The sequence below is a fragment of the Eptesicus fuscus genome, chromosome 2, assembly GCF_027574615.1.
Source record: "Eptesicus fuscus isolate TK198812 chromosome 2, DD_ASM_mEF_20220401, whole genome shotgun sequence".
Taxonomy (NCBI): Eukaryota; Metazoa; Chordata; class Mammalia; order Chiroptera; family Vespertilionidae; genus Eptesicus; species Eptesicus fuscus.
In genome coordinates, this window is record NC_072474.1 from 38,703,719 (window position 1) to 38,726,154 (window position 22,436).

Sequence of the window (22,436 nt, forward strand, 5' to 3'; positions counted from 1 at the left end):
ATCAATCAATTTATTTAAAAATTTAGAATAAACTCTGAAGAACTAGGTTCTTCCTAATTCTAATACTTAATCTGGGACAAATAATTTACTCAAACAGCCTCAAATTCTTCACCTATAAAGTGGTGGTAATTTTAATGTCAGAGAGTTGCTGCTATGGTGAAATGAGATAATATGGAAGTACCATGTAGAAAACAAGAGTCAAAGTGTGTAGGATACAAACATAAATTCACTAAATATCAAAAGAAAACATTTAATGGTTAAGAGCTTGGACTAACACATCAGACAGCTCTATATTCTGCTGAAAACCTGTGTGGCCTTAGATAATTTATTTCACCTGTCCAAGCTTTATCATCTTGGATCAGGAAAATGAAGATAATGACAATAGACCTCAGGGAGTTGCTGTGAAAATTAAATGAGTTAAGTTAAAGCACAGTGCTTTGTCACAAAGTAACTATTCAGTGTTCTCAAACAGCTCCTTCAGTTAATGCAACTGACTATTAAGAAACCTTTTCTCCATGCCTTGTCCCAGCTTCACGCTAAGATCCAAAGATAGGAAAGATGTATGCCCTGCCCTTGAGAAGTTTATAACCAGCAAAGGAAGCAGAAATATTTTTCTTTTCTTTTTTTAATATATTTTATTGATATTTTACAGAGAGGGAGAGAGAGTTAGAAACATCCATCAGCTGCCTCTTGCACACCCCCCACTGGGGATGTGCCCACAACCAAGGTACATGCCCTTGACCGGAATCGAACCCAGGATCCTTCAGTCCACAGGCCAACGCTCTATCCACTGAGCCAAACCGGTTTCGGCAGAAATATTTTTCTATAATTTGCAAGAGACTGTAATGAATAATAAAACTGAATTTTATACATATTAATATGTGAGCAAAAAGCAACGGTACTGAGATTGATTATAGTGAGAAATGAATCAGTATATCAAAGGAGATATTTGAGTTGGATCTTAAAAGAAAGGGTATGTTTATTATGTCCATTAATGAAGGAAGAATACAAAATAAATCATAGAGCATTTGGGTAATTGGGAATCATACGGAGCTGTAAGTGGGCAGACACAGGGCATGAAAAGGAAAAAAAAAAGTGAGGATCTAACAGTGAAGGGCTCTGCACAAATGCCGTTCAGGTATGTACACTTTATGCTCAATGGGGAAATCAAGAGGATTTTAAGAAGAACACAAAACTAAAATCTAGAAAAATAGCTGATAAAATGTGAAGCTTTGGTTGATTTAAAGGTGTCAGGAACAACTTCCTAGGAGATTTGAATTGAAAGAGGAGCCTGCCTGACAGACGGGTCCAGGAGGACAGGCATCCCAGGCAGAGTGTGGAAACAGGAGAGCCCAGTGCATCCAGAGTGCAGCACCTTGAGTGGGAAGCAGCAGGAGAATGCAGAAGAGAAAGGCAAGGCATTAACACCTGGTCAGGAATCTGGCCTTCATGGGCAATAGAAAAAAAGGCTTTTATAGTGGAACAGTTAGTTGATAAGATGGTATTTTGAAAAATATCTCTGACACCAAGGATAGGGGGGAAAACAGACTAGCAAGACCAGGAAGCTGGAAGTCCAATTAGAAACCTGCAGCCACTGCAGAGGCAGGAAAACCCAGGCCAAGAGAGGGAAGAGCAGGCAAACTCAAGAGACATCTAAGAGGACTATTCAATGTACCTGGGGAGGAAAAAATGAGTCTGTTTTACTTTCACCATTTCAAAGACATTCACTATTCCCTTCTAGCTACAGGATAAAAATTAAAGCTGGTACACAGGCTCTCCTAGTCTAGCCCTCGCCCTCTCATCCCCTTTTCCCTAAAACCCTACAGTCCTTTGCTTCGACTCTCTGCCTCACCAAACCCCATCCAACTTCCAAGGACTAATTCCCACACTGACCCCATTCAAATCTATGCCTTGTCTGTATGTTTCCTTCACAGATCTGCAGAGAAATGTCAAACATAAAAACAGCTACACAACAAACTAAACCAAGAGGAGTATCATAAGAATATGGCATACTGAAGTAAAAAAACAAAAAACAAAAAAAACTCACTGTGGAATTGTGAATTATGGTCATTCAGAATCAGTTCTTCCATAAGGCTATTATGTAAAATAAAATATTAATGGTAACAATGGTAGTGTACCTGCCAATCGGCGACCATAAAAGATAGGTACAAAATCCATGTAGACTGAAGTGAAAATGTACTTCGTAATGCTGTGAAGAATTCTTAGGATTATATATATAGCATATTAACTGGTACTTTTTAAAAACTAATTTATTTCCAAAGAAGTAATTTAGACAATGGCCATTTTCCTCCTCTAGAGTAAATAAAATCTAATGAAGGAACAGAAACTGACAGAGACAAAGCAAAATTATAACTTTAGTAAACAGCTCCTAGAAACTGTCGGTTTCATAAGATTAAATTGTAATCAACAAATAAATAATGGGTACCTGGTTGCAACCTACACACAAAGAGGACTTACAGTTTGGGCTTATGTCTGTCTGTAGCGACAGGAAGAACTCCAGGAGAACTCAGAAATCTCAATGCCAAACATGTCACAAGAGGTCAGAGGTCACATTTTCTAATTGGGTTTTGACCCTAAAGTAAGCAATACATGTAATTAATAGATGCCCTAATCTGAAACATTAACTTGAACGGGGCTAGTCTACTAATCCAATGTTAGTCTAATCATACTAGTCACAAATGTGATCACCTCTCAAAATAAAATCAAAGTTACTCAAGACAGGAAAAAAAAACCAAGGTTCAATTGCTTTTTGCAACAGCTGATAAAAAAATAAAATGACCTCTTCCAATGACAGAAACGAGCCAATAATGCTGGTAGAGATAATATAAAATCCATACTTATTTCAATGTCTGTCTTTAAATAACCTTATAACTAGTACAAATACTTATGAAACTCAAATACCATATCATAATTATCCAAATTAGATGTGAATAATTTGTTTGAATTGAAGAGAAAAAATAAATGATGTATGTAACTTATTTTTATTGTATATTAAAATATAGGTAATGTTTAGAAAAGTAACACGACAATGAGTTATAAATCATATTGGGAATCTTAGGGATCGAAAGTAAATTACATTTTTGTTTCTGATTTTGTTTTTATATGATGCTTTATCTCTTTGCTCCTTGATTTAAAAACTGTAAAACAAAGGCTAATATCATGATTTTAAGCATAAAAATGTGCTATGAATATTTGCTTTATATAAATGCTAAGTAATCAAATACTTCAAAACTTTAATTTCATGATGCCTATCAAAGCATCATAAAATTGATGAATTCCTATCTGCTAATTATAATTTAGCATTTACAGACTTTTAAACTAAAAGAGAAGCTGCTCTTACAAGATATAAGCCTATGCTTATCTTCATCTAAACTACTATACAGGATCTTTCTTATGATAAAATGACTCATTTGTTTCCATTTTGATAATTAAACACCACAGAACATCTTTCAGTTTCTAAGAATGTAAAATGTTTTTACTGAGACCGAAATTTTTGCTTATTTAGCTCCAAAATGAAGACATTTAATTTTATACTAATGAAGACATCTATGTAATTTTACATTATCAGTAAATCAACTTACAAAAATGAGCCTTTAGGCCATGGCTGGGTGGCTCAGTTGGTTGAAGTGTCATCCCATACACCAAAAGGTTTTAGGTTTGATTCCCATCAGGGCACATACCCAAGTTAAGGGTTTGATTCCTAGTGTCAGGGTGTGTACCAGAGGCAACCGATTGATGTTTCTCTCTCCCTTGCTCTCTTTAAATAAAAAAAGCATATCTTTAGGTGAGAGTTAAAAAGAAAAAAAGTTTTTAAATCAAAGGGACAACTTACCCATAACTAAATGTCAAACTTAATCCCATATATGTATTTTGATTTCAGACCAACTCTTTTGTAAAAATACTTTCCATTCCCAAAGAGAATTTGTTAAAGAAGTTTCTCTTAGTTATAATTTTAAATATTTGAAATATTTAAATCTCAACAGTAATTCTCTAATTTATAATACTTTTCTACTATTTTTTAACAAAACATCAGCAGTATTTTTAAAGAAAAATTAAAAGAAAATGGTAAAAAGGACTCAAGACTCTTTATTAAAGAGGTGCTATACCCTGGCCAGTGTTTCTCAATGGTTAGAGCATCCACCCAAACACCAAAGGGCTGAGGGTTGGATTCCCAGTAAAGGGCCAGTACCTGGATTGCAGGCTCAATCCCAGGCCCCAGTCGGGGTGTATGTGGGAGGTAACCATTGATTGATGTGTCTCCCTCACATCAATCTTTCTCTCCCTTCTCCCTCTCCCTCCCTCCCTCTCTCCCTCCCTTTCTCTCTAAAAAATTTCAAAGGAAAAAAAATACATTCAAGTGAGGATTAACAAACAAACAACAAAAAGAGATATAGTGAAGCCCAATAGGAGACTACAGATATAAGCCCTAAAGTTAGATATTATCTGATTAGGTGGAAGAAACATTTGCAACAGAAAAATTCTATTTTGTTACAAAGATGAGGAAATTATTATCAGTCCCCAATTGTTCAAATAATTTTGAGGATCTGAGGCTTCCACTCATGGAATTTCTTTGTAAATGACTTTATTTTATTTATTTTTTGTTAATCCTCACCGGAGGGTATTTTTTCCATTGAATTTTAGAGAAACTGGAAGGGAGGGGGAGAGACAGAGAAAGAGAGAGAAAAACATAGATGTGAGAGAAACACATCACACCAGTGCAAGCCTGAAACCAAGGTACGGGCCCTTGACTAGAAAAGAACCGGAGACCCTTCAGTCCTCAGGCCAATGCTCTAACCACTGAGAAAACCCGGCTAGTGCTCTTTGTAAATTTCAACTTGAATCTTAGTATTTTAACTGTCCTGTGTTTGAAGATAATACTGCTATAGAGTCTGATGTGTTCAGTGTTATATACAAACATGAAGAATGTCCCTTGGATTTGCTTCTGCCAGAAGAAACTTTTATGGTTTCTAGCTCTGCTTTTAGGACTTCAGAAAATATCCAGTGCCTTTACCAACTATCTTATCTTTTCTTTTAAGAAAAATCACAAGACTGATGTGAACTGGGAAGACAGTGAAGGTAGCATAGTTTTTAATCTCTCCCAAACCTGTAAACAAGAGTGGTTGTTTTGCTAAAAACAAACAAGCAAAAACCCTACCCTTAGATAACATAAACAACAAAATTAAGAGGTGAAAAATCCTCATGAATCCCAAAATTTGAGCAGGTGAGGGTAAATCTACAAGAACTATAATCCCAATTAGTATTGACACCTATGTAGGAGAAAACAGAGGGGCACAACAAGAGTATTTAATGAAAGGAGTATCCTCTCTAATAAAATGGTAATATGCAAATTAACCATCACTCCGCTACATAGGCCACGCCCACCAGCCAATCAGGGTGAGTATGCAAATTAACCCCATCCAAGATGGCTACAGCCACAGAGTGCAAGCTTTCCCAGGTAATAGAGGAAGCCAAGCTTTCCATAGCCGTTGCAGGCCTAAGCCTACACTCAAGCTACAAAGTTTCAATTATAGAAGGTAAACAAATTCAAACAAATGGCGGCAGAATGGAGCTTGAGAGAGCAGGCCAGGGTTGCCGCCAGCAACAAGGGAAGCAAAGCTTTCCGCACACCCTGGCCGGGCTCACCCGCTTAAGGCAACAAAGTTTCAATTGTAGAAGGTGAATTAACTGCCACAGAAATGGCTGCCGCCCCAGAAGGAGGCTACAAAGTTTCAATTGTAGAAGGAAAATAAATTCCAGATACCAGGGCCTACACTTGGGTCGCCAGGGGGCATGGCCAGCCTGCAAACCACCACAGGCCCCTCGCTCAGGCTGCCCCATGCCCCAAGGGAACCCCAACCTGATCCGGGACACCCTTCAGGACAAACCAGCTGGCCCCCACCCGTGCACCAGGCCTCTATCCTATCTAATAAAAGAGTAATATACAGATTGATTGCAACACACAATATTGCTGCCCCCATGTGGTCAAAGATCCTGCCCCCATGTGGACACAAGATGGCCACCACAAGATGGCCAGCAGGAGAGGGCAGTTGGGAGGCACCCGGCCTGCAAGGGAGGGCAGTTGAGAGGGACCAGGCTTGCAAGGGAGGGCCGTTGGAGGTGATCAACCCTGTAGGACAGGGCAGTTAGGGGTGACCAGGCTGGCAGAGGAGGGAAGTTGGGGGCAAACAGGCTGGCAGGGGAGCAGTTAAGCATCAACCAGGCTGGCAGCGGAGTGGTTAGGGGGTGATCAGGCTGGCAGGCAGAAGCGGTTAGGGGCAATCAGGAAGGCAGGCAAGCAGTTGGGAGCCAGCAGTCCTGGATTGTAAAAGGGATGTCCGACTGCCCGTTTAGGCCCGATCCCACCAGGATCGGGCCTAAACGGGCAGTCGGACATCCCTCCAGGAGTCCCAGATTGGAGAGGGTACAGGCTGGGCTGAGGGACAACCCCCCGCCGTGCACGAATTTCGTGCACCGGGCTTCTAGTATAGAATAAAAGAAGCAACAGACAGTCACTAGAAAGTACAGTGGGCCAATTTGAGAATAGCAGTTGAAACCAGATAGGGTTTTACACACTCCCATTTGCAGGTGAATCATGGTAATTCATGAATTCATGGTAGTGTCTAAGGGGCTGGAGCACAATGGGCCCCATGAACATTCAAACTTAATCAGCCAAAGCTGCCTTCCAAGGATGGAGCCCCATATTATAAAGTAATTGTGAGCAATAATGGTAAAAATATCAAATACTGCTAGCTCAGGTCAAAAAGATCTTCAATGTAAGGATAATGGGAACAAAATATAGGGGTGGTTCCAGAAAAAAGCAGTGGGAAAGAAAGTGAAGAAGAAGCAGGAAATCATTTGATTGATCATAACAATTACAGAAAAGGGAACTTTAAAGCCATAAATCTCAAAAAACTATTCTAACCACCTTTCTCTGATACAAGTTCAGAAAAATTAATTTCATATCAAAATGACCAGCATGAAGACTGATTGAAGGAGCAGAATAACATCCTTACAATGAAAGCAGGTCCAAGAGATGTGCCAACAAGACAGATGAAAACTATAACTACTATTCTAATCATGAAAAAAGACATGAAAATTATGCAAGATATAGAGGAAATATACATTAGAATTAGAAAAACTCAGAAATGAGTTAAACATTAAAAGTAAATTTTTAAAATTACTTCAGCTGTGAAGTCTAAACTAGAAGATACACAAGAGTGAATATACAGCAGAAAAAATGTCATAACTAGAAGTTGCAAAGGAAGAAAATGTTAAAAATCAAAACTATATTGCAGCTTTACCCATAATTGCCAGAACTTGGAAGGAACCATGATATCTTTCAAGGTGGGAGGATAAATAAACTGAAGTCCATCTACACAACTGAATATTATTCAGCACTGAAAAGAAATGAGTGATCAAGCCATAAAAGAACATGGAGGAAACCCTAAATGCACATCCTATATAATAAAAGGCTAATATGCAAATCGAACAAACGGCGGAACTATCGGTCACTATGACGTGCACTGACCACCAGTGGCAGACGCTCAATGCAGAAGCTGCCCCTTGGTGGTCAGTGCGCTCCCACAGGGGGAGCGCCGCTCAGCCAGAAGCCAGGCTCATGGCTGACGAGCACAGCGGCGGTGGCGGGAGCCTCTCCCGCCTCCAAGGCAGCGCTAAGGATATCGGACTCACGGCTTGGGCCCGCTCCGGGAAGCAGGGCTAAGCCATCAGTCGGACATCCCCCGAGGGCTCCCAGACTGTGAGTGAGCGCAGGCTGGTCTAAGGGACTCCCCCCTGAGTAGACGAATTTCATGCACCAGTCCTCTAGTTACTAAGTAAAATTAGACAATCTGAAAAGGCTACAACCTATATGACTCCAACTCTATAACACTCTGGAAAGGAAAAACAATGGAAACAGTAAAAGATCAAAGGTTGCTAGAGATTGGGAGGAGAGGATGAATAGAAGGAACACAGAGGATTTTTAGGATAGTGATTATTCCCTGCGATACTATAATGGTGGATACATGTTGTTATACATTTGTCCAAACCCACAGAATGTACACCACCAAGAGTAAACCCTAATGTAAAACTATGGACTTTGGGTGATGATGTGTCAGTATAGTTCATCCTTTGTAAAAAAAAAAAAAAAATGTACTGTCCGGTGAGGATGCTGGTGGTAGGGGAAGCTATGTATGTGTGGAGGTAGGGAATATATGGGAAACCTCTATATTTTCTCAATTTTGTTGTAAATCTAAAACTGCTCTTTAACAAATAGTCTAAAAGATGAAAAAAAAAAAAAAAACTCAATAGAAAATTACAAATATAAAAGATGAAAAAAAGAAGATCCAATACAGTATAAGAGAAGGTCCCAATTAAAAAATACTAAATAAGTGTGTGTATATAATAAAATTTTATGACACATACATAATTTTTAAGAACAATTTTCAAGATTCCAAAGTATACATTAATGGGACACTCTGTACCCAAGAAAAACAACCTAGAATGATCAACATTGGGGCATATAATCAAATTATTAGACTTCAAAAAAAAAGAAAAAAAATCTTTGTGTATCTAGGCAAAATGACAGTCACAACAAAAAGGAAATCAAGTTATCAGATTTTTTGACAGCAATGCCTTATGAGAATATATAACATACAGGGTGCAGCAAAAGTAGGTTTACTGTTGTTCATATGGAAAACAATAAGTAAATAATAATGCAAGAATAAACTGTTTAGCATACTTACAATTGTAAACCTACTTTTGCCCCACCCTGTATAAGAAACTCAAAGGAAAAATAAAAGCTATGGATTCTATATCGAGTCAAATTGATTCTCAAGTAAGAATTATTAATATGCAAGAACTAAAAAACTTGTTCCCATGAAGTCTTGATTAAGAATATACAACTAGCCCTAGCCAGTTTGGCTCAATGGATAGAGCGTCGGCCTGCGGACTCAAGGGTTCCGGGTTCGATTCCAGTCAAGGGCATGTACCTGGGTTACGGGCACATCCACAGTAGGAGGTGTGCAGGAGGCAGCTGATCGATGTTTCTCTCTCATCAATGTTTCTAACTCTTTACCCCTCTCCCTTCCTCTCTGTAAAAAATCAATAAAATATATTTTAAAAAAAATAATATACAACTAAATTGGATAGATACATGTAAAAAAATAAAACTAGACCACCAACTTACACCATACGCAAAAATAAACTCAAAATGGATAAAGGACTTAAATGTAAGACGGGAAACCATAAAAATCTTAGAAGAATCCATAGGCAGCAAAATATCAGACATATGCCGTATAGCTTTACCAATACATATAGCTTTACCAATACATATCCTAGGACAATGGAAACTAAGGAGAAAATAAACAAATGGGACTACATCAAAATTAAAAGCTTCTGCACAGCAAAAGAAACCATCAACAAAACAAAAAGAGAGCCCACTACATGGGAGAACATATTTGCCAATGTTATATCCTATAAGGGTTTAATCTCCAAAATTTTGGGGGAACTCATACAACTTAACAAAAGGAAGATAAACAATCCAATCAAAAAATGGGCAAAGGACCTAAACCAGTGGTCGGCAAACTTCGGTTCACGAGCCACATGCGGCTCTTTGGCCCCTTGAGTGTGGCTCTTCCACAAAATACCACATGCGGGCGCGCACGTACAGTGCGATTGAAACTTCATGGCACATGCGCAGAAGTCGGTTTTCGGCTCTCAAATTTCAATCGTTGTACTGTTGATATTTTGGCTCTGTTGACTAATGAGTTTGCTGACCACTGACCTAAACAGACAGACACTCTTTGACAGTGGACATACAGAAGGCCATGAGACATATGAAAACATGCTCAAAGTCACTAATCATCCAAGAGATGCAAATCAAAACGACAATGAGGTACCATCTCACACTTGTCAGAATGGCTGTCATCAACAAATGACAAGTGCTGGTGAGGATGTGGAGATAAAGGAACCCTCGTGCACTGCTGGTGGGAATGCAGACTGGTACAGCCACTGTGGAAAACAGTGTGGAGTTTCCTCAAAAAATTAAAAATGAAATTCCCATTTGACCCAGTAATCTCATTTTTAGGAATATATTCCAAGAAATCAGAAAAGATATATGCACCCCTACGTTCATAGCAGCACAATTTACAATAGCTAGGATCTGGAAACAGCCTAAGTGCCCACCAGCAGATGAGTGGATTAAAAAACTGTGGTACTACACAACTGAATACTACGCTGCTGTAAAAAATAAAGAACTCTTACCATTTGCAACAGCCAGTCGGAGAAAGGTAAATATCACATGATCTCACTCATTTGTTGAATATAATGAACAACATAAACTGATGAGCTAAAATAGATCCAGAAATACGGAAGCATTGAACAGACCGTTGAGCCTTGGAGAGAAGGTGGAGGGAGGGGACGGGAGGGGGGGGGGGGTAAGAGATCAGGCAAAGGACTTGCATGCATGTATATAAGCATAACTGAAGGACACAGACAGTAAGGGGAATGGGACATGTGCTGGGGGCCGGGGGCGGCCGGGGAGAGGTCAATGGGGGAAAAAAGGACACATAGGTAATATTTTCAACAATAAAGTATTTAAATTTAAAAAATGTAGATGCCATGCTACTGATAGAAAAGATGAAACTAGAAATTGATTTGGGAATATAGAAGAAAAGTGAAAACTGAGATTGAAGGCTACTTTGAGGGAAAGGGATCAGAGTACATCAGGGTGGTAGGATAAAATGGAGCCCTGGAAGGAGACACTAAAAGAACCATCATTGCAGCAGGAAAATAACTCAGAACATTACCACAAATAGAATAAAAAACAGCCAAGCAAGGTTATTTACTAGAAGTGAAGTTTGAGGAAAGAACACTGCATTTACCTACCTTATAGAAATGTTGATACACTTATAAGGACAAGATAGTAAGAAAAAAGCAATGTTGTACTTAAAATTACAACAATGGATGATTTCCAAATTGTTAAGTCTGAGGAGTCACTAAGAACTGTGTGATGTCATGTTGCTTATACTTATGTCAACCTCATATATCAGGGAGGGAAATTCCTTTTTTCCCCCCTTTTTACAATTCTTCAATAATTGATTACTTCCAATGCTCTCCTTTTTTCTCCATGAAGTGACACCTACTTTAATCATCCAGAAGATCTTTCTTTTAAACCTCAGGCATGCCCTTCTGCCTATATTTGGAATTCAGCAAGTCGGTTTGTTCAGGAAAGAACCCCAACCTCATAGAACATGGCAAGAAGTAACAAGACTCCAAAAGAGATTATTAAAGAAGCAGATTAGTTTGTCACAGGCGCCAGAAATAGGCAATAAGACTCAGTAGCTCAGAGCAAGAAAATTTATTGCTCACAGCATATCAAACATCAGAGGCAATAGCATGGCACTACTGGCTCCCCTAAATCCAAGTCTCCTGGGGTAATGCAGTGGACCAAATGTCAGTTACATGTACAATGGGTTTTGCTACAGTTGAGAACCCAAGGTTAAAGGCTCTGCACTTTTATAGCATGCAGTAAACTAACCAGTCCCTCGCCTCCACAGAATGATTATGGTAGTCTCAATGTGTCTCCCTGACCTGCTTAACTGCCTATATGACCAGCTATAGACGCTGTTCATGGTCAGAGCACAGATAGGCATTGAAGAAAGTCACTATAAGCAAAATGTGCAAGTACTCAGGGTCCATAAGCAGACTGCCTCTCCCAACAAACTGGAATTCACTATATTTGTTAAGCATTTATAAATTATATAGATTTTGTTAAAAAAAAAAGAAAAAGAAAAAAATCTACAACTAGCCCTGGCCGGTGTGGCTCACTGGTTAGAGCATCGGCCCATACACCAAAAGGGTGCAGGCTTTTTCTGGTCAAGTGCACGTAGTTGGGTTGCAGGTTCAATTCTGGGCCCAGTCTGGGTACATGCTGGAGGCAACCAATTGATGGGTCTCTCTCACATTAGTATTTCTCTCTCTCTCCCACATTCCATTCTCTTAAAAAAAAAAAAATGGAAAAAATATTCTTGGGTGAGTATTAACAAAAAAGGAATCTACTATTAGATAGTGCTGCCAATATGGAAAACAGTATGGAGGTTCCTCAAAAAATCAAAATAGAATTAGCATATGATCCAACAATTTCACTTTTGCATATTTATCCAAAGGAAATGAAATCGCTATATCACAAAGATATCTGCTCCCCATGTTCATAGCAGCATTATTTTTTTAAAATATATTTTACTGGTTTTTTATAGAGAGGAAGAGAGAGGGATAGAGAGTTAGAAACATTGATGAGAGAGAAACATCGACCAGCTGCCTCTTGCACACCCTCTACTGGGGATGTGCCCGCAACCAAGGTACATGCCCTTAACCGGAATCGAACCTGGGACCCTTGAGTCCGCAGGCCGACGCTCTATCCACTGAGCCAAACCGGTTTCGGCGATAGCAGCATTATTAATAACACAAACATGGAAACAACCTGAGTGTCCAATGACAGATGACTGGATAAAAAAATTATATGGAATTATTATTCAGCCATTTAAAAAAAAGGAAATTCTATCATTTTGTGACAATGTAAATGGACCCCGAGGGCAGTATGCTAAGTGAAATAAATTGAGGGGGGGGGATAAATACTGTGCAACCTCACTTTTATATGGAATCTATAAAAACCAAACTCATAAATATATAGAGAACAGATTAGTGGTTGCCAGAGGCAGGGTTTGGGGGCGGACAGAAGGTACAAACTTCTAGCATAAGATAAATAATTTCTGTGGAGTAATGTACAGCATAGTGACTATCTATCTATATAAAAGCCTAAGCGACTGGCTGACCGGCCAACTGGCCAGTAGCTATGACGCGCACTGACCACCAGGAGGCAGACGCTCAACACAGAAGCCGCCAAGCTGCGGTGACTTGGCAGCTGCAGTTCTCCGGAACCAGAGAGGAGGGAGCCCGATTCCAGGGTGCGTTACCCGAGACTCACCCTCGCACAATCCGGGACCCCTCGGAAGATGTCGAAGAGCCGGTTTCGGCCCTATCCCCTCAAATCTGTGCACCGGGCCTCTAGTTATTAATAATACTGTACTGTATATTTTGAAAATTGCTATGAGAATAAGTCTTAAACGTTATCACAAAGAAAAAATGTAACTATATGAAATGATGCATGTTAACTGAACTTATTGAGGTGATGATTTTGCAATATAAACATATAACAAATCATTAAGTTGTACAATTTAAACTAACACAGTGTGGATTATATCTCAATGAAATTGGGGGAAAAGAATCTACTAGAGAATGAACTTTAAATATCAACATAGGCTAGTGATAAGCATGAAATAGCTACTTATAGAAGACTAAATGGTGGTTTTATTAGGAAGAAAGTATAATATGTAATTGCTATATTCTCTGATAGTTTAGAATCAGTACAACTGATTCTAAAAAGCAATTCATATGGTTTTCACAGAACTATTATTTGTTATAGTGTTGTTATTATACTCAAATAGCTTGGTACATAATGTTGGATAAAACAACTGAGTGATTATTACATGATATTCCAAAATGTTATCATTCATGATGTCCTTGAGAATATGACCCTTACTGTGTAAGAAAGGACATAAAGATTTTAGATAAAAGAGTTAAGTAAAACCCAACAGACATAAATTCAAGTGGAAAATAACAGTATGAATTCATGAGATCGTTTTTTTCTGTTACAATTATACTTATTTCCAAAACTCTGTCCATTAGATTCCTAGAGAGACTGACTTAGCATTAATGAGCACAATGAGGGCCAGAAAGTGCTCTTGAAATACTATTTCTAACAAAGGCCCCTGGAGAAATATAGGGGAAAGGTGTATGTAAAATCCTGCTGTATTGGAGAGCAGAGTAACTTCACAATGTGAATAAGCTCCAACTGGTCAAAGATGGGAAATTTTGAGCATCAATAAAGATTACATCAGAAATGGACTGAAATATATCAAATGCATAAATTCCAAATAACACTTTAAAAAACTAATTGGTTACCATTAGAGGATACGATGTTGAAAACTGGTAAATAAAGGAAAACAATCAGTTATTCTACTTTTCCAATATGAATCAAACAGTAAGTAATGGGAAGCTTACGTCCTTAAATAGAAGTATTCCAGTTAAAAAAAAAAAAAAGAATAAAATTAGACTACCATCATTTTGCAATCTTTAATCCTTTGTATCAAAGCTACTAACCTCACATATGAGAAACAACAGGCATTAAGGCCTCCTGAGAGGAAAACAAGAGTCCCACCCCCAATTCTATAGATAAATATCAATTTCCATGAAATTCAGAGGAATGAGAAAAAGGTTAAAGTCCACTCCAGGGATGCAATAAGCAAAAGTCAGACTATAGGAAACCAAATAGCAAAAGAATCAGTTTCTTCAATAAATAAATTGCAAAGGAAAACAACAACAAGAAAGATGAGCAAGAAACCTATAGATTAAAAGTGGCTTAAAAGTCATACCAAACCTAAACAAAATGAGAACTAAAACACTATACATAAGTAAACTACAGTGTTTCAGGTGTGCCAGGCTTCCAAATATTATGAAGAGCCATGACCCCAAAGCCTAAAACTTTTAAAGCATCATTTTAAAGTTATGTAGCTTTTATTTTTATAATGGAGTCACTCATTAATCATAATACAGAATGAAACATAATGACTACATATGCATTCGATTACTCTACTACAGCCTTCAGTAATTTAAGATTATTTGTAAAGATTAAGATACCTGTGTGTTCAGAATTGGCTATAAATAAGCAGAGCAACTTGATTTAAAATTAGTCTAATGCTGGAAAAGTACCTAAATTTAGAATACAGAACAGGAATATTAGGCTTTAAAGCAAAAGACTTGAATTCTTGTCATGGTCCAATGTTTCTTCCTAACTTACCTTGGCAAGTATAATGATAATGAGCAAGCCAAGGCTTTAGGCTAGGCCAGTGGTCGGCAAACGGCGCTCGCGAGCTACATGTGGCTCTTTGGCCCCTTGAGTGTGGCTCTTCCACAAAATACCACGTGCGAGCGCACACGTACAGTGCGATTGAAACTTCGTGGCCCATGCGCAGAAGTCAGTTTGCAGAAGTCAGTTTTCGGCTCTCAAAAGAAATTTCAATCGTTGTATTGTTGATACTTGGCTCTGTTGACTAATGAGTTTGCCAACCACTGGGCTAGGCAGTTAGCTAGATAGCTCCTTCCTGGGGCTGATGGTCCGGCAGGGAGGTAATTACACATGTGACTAATGTTATAAAAAAAAAGTACAGCATGCTATGAAGCTTACCCCCTAATAAAAAGGAAAATAGCATACTCTCAGATGAGATGAAGCAGAAAAAACACTGGGAACCACTCTTAAACACTTACCCTCTGGTTTACTTAAGTACTTTTCACCTTTGGATAAGTCTAATAAAACAATGACTATTTGGTAGGTAAATTAATCCTACCTAATAAAGAGGGAATATGCTAATTGACTGTCACGCCCTCACAAAGATGGTAGCACCCACAGACAATAAGGAGGGAATATGCTAATTGGCTGCCATGCCCTCAAAGATGGCGGTGCCCACAGCCACAAGATGGTGGCGCCCAGTCCCCTCAGCCCCGCCGGTGTGGCAGGCATGTGGCATGGCCAGGCCCACCCCCAGGTGGGTCCGGCTGCTCCGCGTACCTGCTTCAGAGTCTCCCAGTCCCCTCAGCCCCCCAGCTGCCCAAGATTGGCCCAAGGCATAGGCAAGCCTTAGAGGGTGGCTGCCCAGCCGACCAGGGCCACCCGAGGCTCAGGTAACCAGGGCCCGCCAAGGTTTGCGCTGCCAGCATTGGCAGCAGCAGAGGTGTGATGGGGGCATCACCTTCCCCTGATTGCCAGGTCGCCTCCCGCCCCTGAGGGCTCCCGGACTGTGAGAGGGGGCAGGCCGGGCTGAGGGGACCCCTCCCTCCAGTGCATGAATTTTCATGCACCGGGCCTCTAGTTTATTCATATTTATCTTAAGATCTATGGACCTTAAGATATGAAGAAAAATAAGCCTTGGCATCCCTAATGCTGTACCGATGAAGAAAGGAGCCAAGAAAATGTTTATCAACAATCCATAATGCAAAATGAGAAGAGGTGTACAATTCTGTTAACAACCTCTGTATCTTTTATTATAATTTAACATGTGTACATATGTATGTACAAACAAGATGTTATGACCATCCAAAGACACCTGCATCCACTTCTGTAGGATTAATTCTCTGACTCCCAGATCAGCAGGTTGGTATAGCCCAGTGGTCGGCAAACTCATTAGTCAACAGAGCCAAGTATCAACAGTATGATTGAAATTTCTTTTTGAGAGCCAAATTTTTTAAACTTAAACTTCTTCTAATGCCACTTCTTCAAAATACTCACCCAGGCCGTAGTATTTTGTGGAAGAGCCACACTCAAGGGGCCAAAGAGCCGCATGTGGCTCGAGAGCTGCAGTTTGCTGACCACTGGTATAGCCTAATAGCGATGTTGAAGGCCAAACTGTGTACATCTCACACTGGGAGATTCCCACAGATTCCTAGCGACCATCCTTTTAAAGCTTTTAGAGAAAGATGCCATGGCTTAGAAAGAATAGCCTGAAAAAACAGTTTAGTCAGCCTTAAATGACTTTAATTTTAAAAATTAAATCCAAAGAATAGTATTTCATTTCTACTTTCTTCTATAAACAATTTTGACATACATAAACTACATGGGTTTTTTTAATAAAAAATTCCCAATCATGGGAAAATACTTTGAGCTTTTAATTCTTTGAGATGTTTTTAAAAATGTTTTTATACCAATATTATTTCACTGTAACTTGCATTTAGTTGTCATGCCTCAAATTAGTTGCTTTATTTAAAAACATAAAGTACTATAAATTTAATTATTATTTGCTACTTATTTTTATTTTCCACATAGGTGTTACCCACCTTTTTTCTTCCATTAGCTTATAGGAGTTAGGACTTGTACATAGGAAACTTTAAAATATTCAAAGTGTAAATACAGATTGAGAACAATATATAACATCCCTTTCAACTTCTCCTGTTGCTTCTCTCTTAGCTAACCTTTATAATCTTCTCCACCAGAATATAGGTAAGGGACAAAAATATATGGTACTCACTTTTGTTGCTTATTAATAAAGGCCAACATAAGTATTTAATTAAATGAGCTTTTATATAAATCATGTTTTCCATTTTTTACAGATAACATCTAAAAATGTGTGGGAGGAATAAGTATAAAGAAATTCTAACTTACCAAAAAAATATTTAAACATTAAAAAAAATTTTTTTTAGCTTTGTTCCTTTAAAAATACCCAGGAAAACAAATATAATAAAATCAAGTTCTATTTGAAGACTCCCTTATAACTAATATTTACATGAAAATTGAATATTCATAAAGCAGTCTGATTTTTTCTATACTGAATCTTGGTCTATCAAGATAAATAATAGCATTGGAAACTGGAGGGAAAAAGAACTTCCTTTTTTTAACTAAGATTTATTTACTATATTTTTAAACTATAGAATAATATTGTTAAACATTCAAATAAAATATTAAACATTCTTGGTTAGTGGGCTATGAACTAAAAGGATGTTATATAGGTACCATGCTTATCCTTTATTAAAATCAATAATGAACAGTTTTTAGTTTAAATAAAAGTGATTAATTAAAAGCCTTTTTAACAAAAAACATATAAAGACTTGTTTCAAGAGTTAAATTTTTGATAACTAAAGTACTATTCCAAATAGTGAATAATAATATTTATTTATAAAACCTCTAAACACAAGTTGCTTGTGTATGTTTCTGTATTTGTTTTTCTAACAACTGTATACTCCTGCAAGGCAAAAAGTGACTAGTACTTTGTAATATATGTTATCATAATAAATAAGTATTTTTGGACCTTTTATCCCAAAGTCTTATATGAAATTTTACAGAGATATTTTTGTTTAAATTTACTTACTTTGTAATACGGTCAATGTTGGCAATTTGCTTCTGGTTCCGTATAATCTCAATGGCTGCCCAAAGATGCTGGATAGCTTTTGTATCCGCCTGTCGTCTTTTTGTTAAACGTGCCATGACCTGTTAACTGCTTTAGCTGTGGGAATATACAAAAATATAAGGACAAAAAGCATGGATTACAAAATGAATTATAATTAACACTATCAGCATCTCTTGAATACTGCTGAGTACACTAATGTAGTATGAAATATGACCAACTTTTTATTCTCTACAATACACATCATCAATTACTTTCATAAAAATTATCATTCACTTCATTACTTCATAAAGAATGAAATTTTAAGATCCAAAGTTAAAAAACATCGTCCTAATGACAAATGGTCACCTTATTCCAATTTATCAAAATATATTTAAATTTTATTTTAAAATAAAAATATTACAACATAAAATTTCATTTTTTGACATTACATTGTGCCTCATCTTACAGATTGATACAAAATGAAATTTAAATGCCCTAATTCTTTGGTTCTTCAGTTTATTATACTCATGGTTTAAATTTTCAATTTTATATAATCTTACTGATAAATGAAAACAACATTCTCTTTCTTTAAAGTAAAACCATAAACAGAGAATATAAGGCAGTTATTTCTGGCTGAGGTGTGAAAGGCTGGGGCAGATACACAAATGTTCATGTGCTTGGATTAGTGTTGGTTGTTCATTACATTATTTGGAAACAACATTGCTATTTTATTCAAATTTTAGTATTCTGAGTGAACTAAGGAAAATGGCCACTAATGTATCCTGGCAAGATGGGGCAGGGAGGGGTGGGGGGAATGGGGTTGCAGCCTGAATGCCTGTGCTATTACCACAGAAAGAGGTATCCCTGGACTCTCAGCAGGGCATGAAGGGACCTGTTTATCTTTGCTTTTAAAAGATGATTGGCTGTTTAAAGCAAAGATAAAAATAATTGTTATGATTAGATTTATAACATATGTAGACATAAAATAGGTTACAATACCACCACAAACAGGGAAGAGACAGTAATAATTACCATCATGTAAATTCTTACACTTTATTTGAAGTGGTTTTATAGTAATTCAATGGGGACTATGGTAAATTGAGGATGCATGTTATAATCCCTAGAGCAAGCACTAAAGAATACAAACAGGAACAGTTAACTTTAATTCAACTTATAAAATGTTTTTTCAAAATATGTGTAAAATTAAGAATAACTTATTCAAAACTATAGAAAATATATAACAACAAAGTTAACATTGAAGAAATAGTACCTAAATAAATAATTTTATATAACATAATCTAACAACCAAAAGAATACAATGAGGGAAAAGTAGCAGAATCCCTAAAAGTGATGTCAATTCCTACAAATAGTTAAAATCAAGACTAAAGAATTAAGCAATGCCAAGTTTCAGGAAAACAGATGTAAAGTGAAAACCAAAAAATTCTGGGATCTACCTGAACCAACTCACACAGGTGAATACATATGCCCTATTAATGAAGGTACACCATAAGGAAGATGCTCAGTTTTAGGAGCCCAAAGAGAACATTGCAAAGAATGCAAACCAAGTAAAGTGAAAACAATTAATACCTGAACCATATAATAGTACCAAAAACAATATGACCCAGTAGAGCAAGGTCTCTTTAACATACAATTGCTGAAATTCTCCTTTCTTAATGAAATCTAAAATCATTCATTCAACTCTTCTGTATGCTCTAGGAATATAGCAATAGCAAAACAGACAAATCTTTCTATCATATATAAATATAATTTGAAGTTCTGGTGTTCATCAATAAAAAGAAAACCTCAGAAAATGAGTTTCTTATATCCTATATACACAGTTTGTTATTTTAAGTCTTCATTAATACGGCAAACCAAACTTTTCAATCCATCCTTCCTTAATGTATATTATATTACTACGAAACTGAACTCCTCAAAATTCCTAAATATGTCCAAAAACTTCACAGCTTTATCGCTTTGCTTAATAGTTCTCTCTACCTAGAATGTTTAACCCTGCCCCTTTATTAATTATTAAAATTTTCCTTCTTTTTAGAAGTTACACTAATGCAATTGTTCCTGACCAACAAACTGAATCAAACTCAATTGTCTTGTGTATTATAGTGTAATTTGTTTATGCATCTCTTCAAATTTACTGCAATGTACAAAATTATAAATTCCTCCCCAAAGAATCCATTAATTCAAGTAAGAAAGACTATATACTGTTTATTTTTTCATTTGTCTTTTAAAGGTGCCTAGCATAATTATAAACATGATAAACTTTTAGTATGAAATTAAACTTTTCCAACTATGCTATACAAATAACAAAGTCCCAGAGTAAACCTTCATTTAAGTTAGATCAAAGATTAAAACACCAAAAACAAAGATGAGAAGACTTGTAGAGGTACGTAATCCAGTCCTCAATGACAGACTCCCCTCAGGAGGAGTACCTCCTTCGGGCAATAATTCTCAAGAGGCCTACAGTTCAAAAAATAAAAATCCAAAACTCAAAACTTCCAGTAAAGTTTTTCCATTTTCTTTTATTGTAGTAAAATACAACCAATGTAAAATTGGCATCATAACTATTTTATTCAATCATCGCCTGAGGATATGTTTACCGATTTTAGAGAGAGAGGAAGGGAGAGAGAGAAGGGAGAAACATGGCTTGGTTGCCTCCCATATGTCCCCTGTCTAGGAATCAAACCTGTAATTTTGGTGCAAGCTATTATGCTCAATTAATATTTGACAAAGGAGGCAAGAGCATACAATGGAGTCAAGACAATCTCTTTGATAAATGGTGGTGGGGAAAATGGACAGATACATGCAAAAAAAATTAGAGTAACAACTTACACCATTCACAAAAATAAATTCAAAATGGCTAAAGGACTTAAATGTAAGACGGGAAACCATAATAATCTTAGAAGAAGCCATGGGCAGCAAAATAGCAGACATTTGTCGTAGCAATATCTTTACTGATACAGCATCTAGGGCAGTGGTCGGCAAACTCATTAGTCAACAGAGCTAAATATCAACAGTACAACGATTGAAATTTCTTTTGAGAGCCAAATTTTTTAAACTTAAACTTCTTCTAACACTACTTCTTCAAAATAGACTCTCCCAGGCCGTGGTATTTTGTGGAAGAGCCACACTCAAGGGGCCAAAGAGCCGCATGTGGCTCGCGAGCCGCAGTTCACCAACCACGGTCCTAGGGCAATGGAAACTAAGGAGAAAATAAACAAATGGGACTACATCAAAATTAAAAGCTTCTGCACAGCAAAAGAAACCATCAACAAGATAAGAAAGCCCACTGCATGGGAGAACATATTTACCAATGTTATTTCTGATAAGAGTTTAATCTCCAACATTTACAGGGAACTCATACAACTTAACAATAACAACAAAAAGATAAACAATCCAATCAAAAAAATGGGCAAAGGACCTAAACAGATCTTTCGAAAAAGGACATACAGAAGGCCAAGAGACATATGAAAACATGCTCAAAGTCACTAATCATCCAAGAGATGCAAATCAAAACAACAATGAGGTACCATCTCACACCTGTCAGAATGGCTATCATCAACAAATCAACAAAGGACAAGTGCTGGAGAGGATGCGGAGTAAAAGGAACCCTCGTGCACTGCTGATGGGAATGCAGACTGGTGCAGCCACTGTGGAAACCAGTATGGCGTTTCCTCAAAAAATTAAAAAGGAAACTCCCATTTGACCCCAGTAATCCCACTTCTAGGAATATATCCCAAGAAATCAGAAACAACAATCAGAAAGGATATATGCACCCCTATGTTCATAGCAGCACAATTTACAATAGCTAAGATTTGGAAACAGCCTAAGTACCCATCAGCAGATAAGTGGATTAGAAAACTACTCACATCTACACAATGGAATACTACACTGCTGTAAAAAAAAAAAAAAGGAATTCTTACCATTTGTGACAACATGGATGGAACTGGAGAACATTATGCTAAGTGAAATAACTCAGAGAAAGATAAATATCACATAATCTCACTCATTAGTGGAATATAATGAACAACATAAACTGGTGAACAAAAATAGAAACAGAGTCATTGAAGCATCAAACAGACTGTCCAACCTATGAGGGGGTAAGGGATCAACCAAAGGACTTCTTGTATGCATGCATATGAGCATAACCAATGGACACAGACTGGGGGAATGGGGAAGTGGGTACGCATGTTCTGGGGGTGGTGGCGGCTGGGGAGAGGTCATGGTGGTGAAAGGAGACTTATGTAATACTTTAAACAATAAATAATTTTTTTAAAAGTTACACTGCGGAAAATATTAACTCTAGTAACCACTGGGGAAAACATCTATTCAAATGGCTTCAATAGGCAGCTGTATATGCCTCATTTATCAAAACTTCTACCCTGACCTCCTGCCCAATAAACAGTCTAA

General features: G+C 37.5%; 1 protein-coding gene across 16 annotated transcripts in view; it reads right to left on the reverse strand.

The window, feature by feature from the left end:
• Nucleotides 1-22,436, reverse strand: part of ZMYND11 (zinc finger MYND-type containing 11) — a 118,101-nt gene that overhangs the window by 67,117 nt on the left and 28,548 nt on the right. For all 16 annotated transcript variants that reach the window (XM_054726584.1, XM_054726592.1, XM_054726572.1 and 13 more), the window contains exon 2: nucleotides 17,997-18,131. In XM_054726584.1, the coding sequence (XP_054582559.1) occupies nucleotides 17,997-18,112 (116 nt within the window). In that variant the 5' untranslated portion in view covers nucleotides 18,113-18,131. The remainder of the gene's footprint in view (nucleotides 1-17,996; nucleotides 18,132-22,436) is intronic.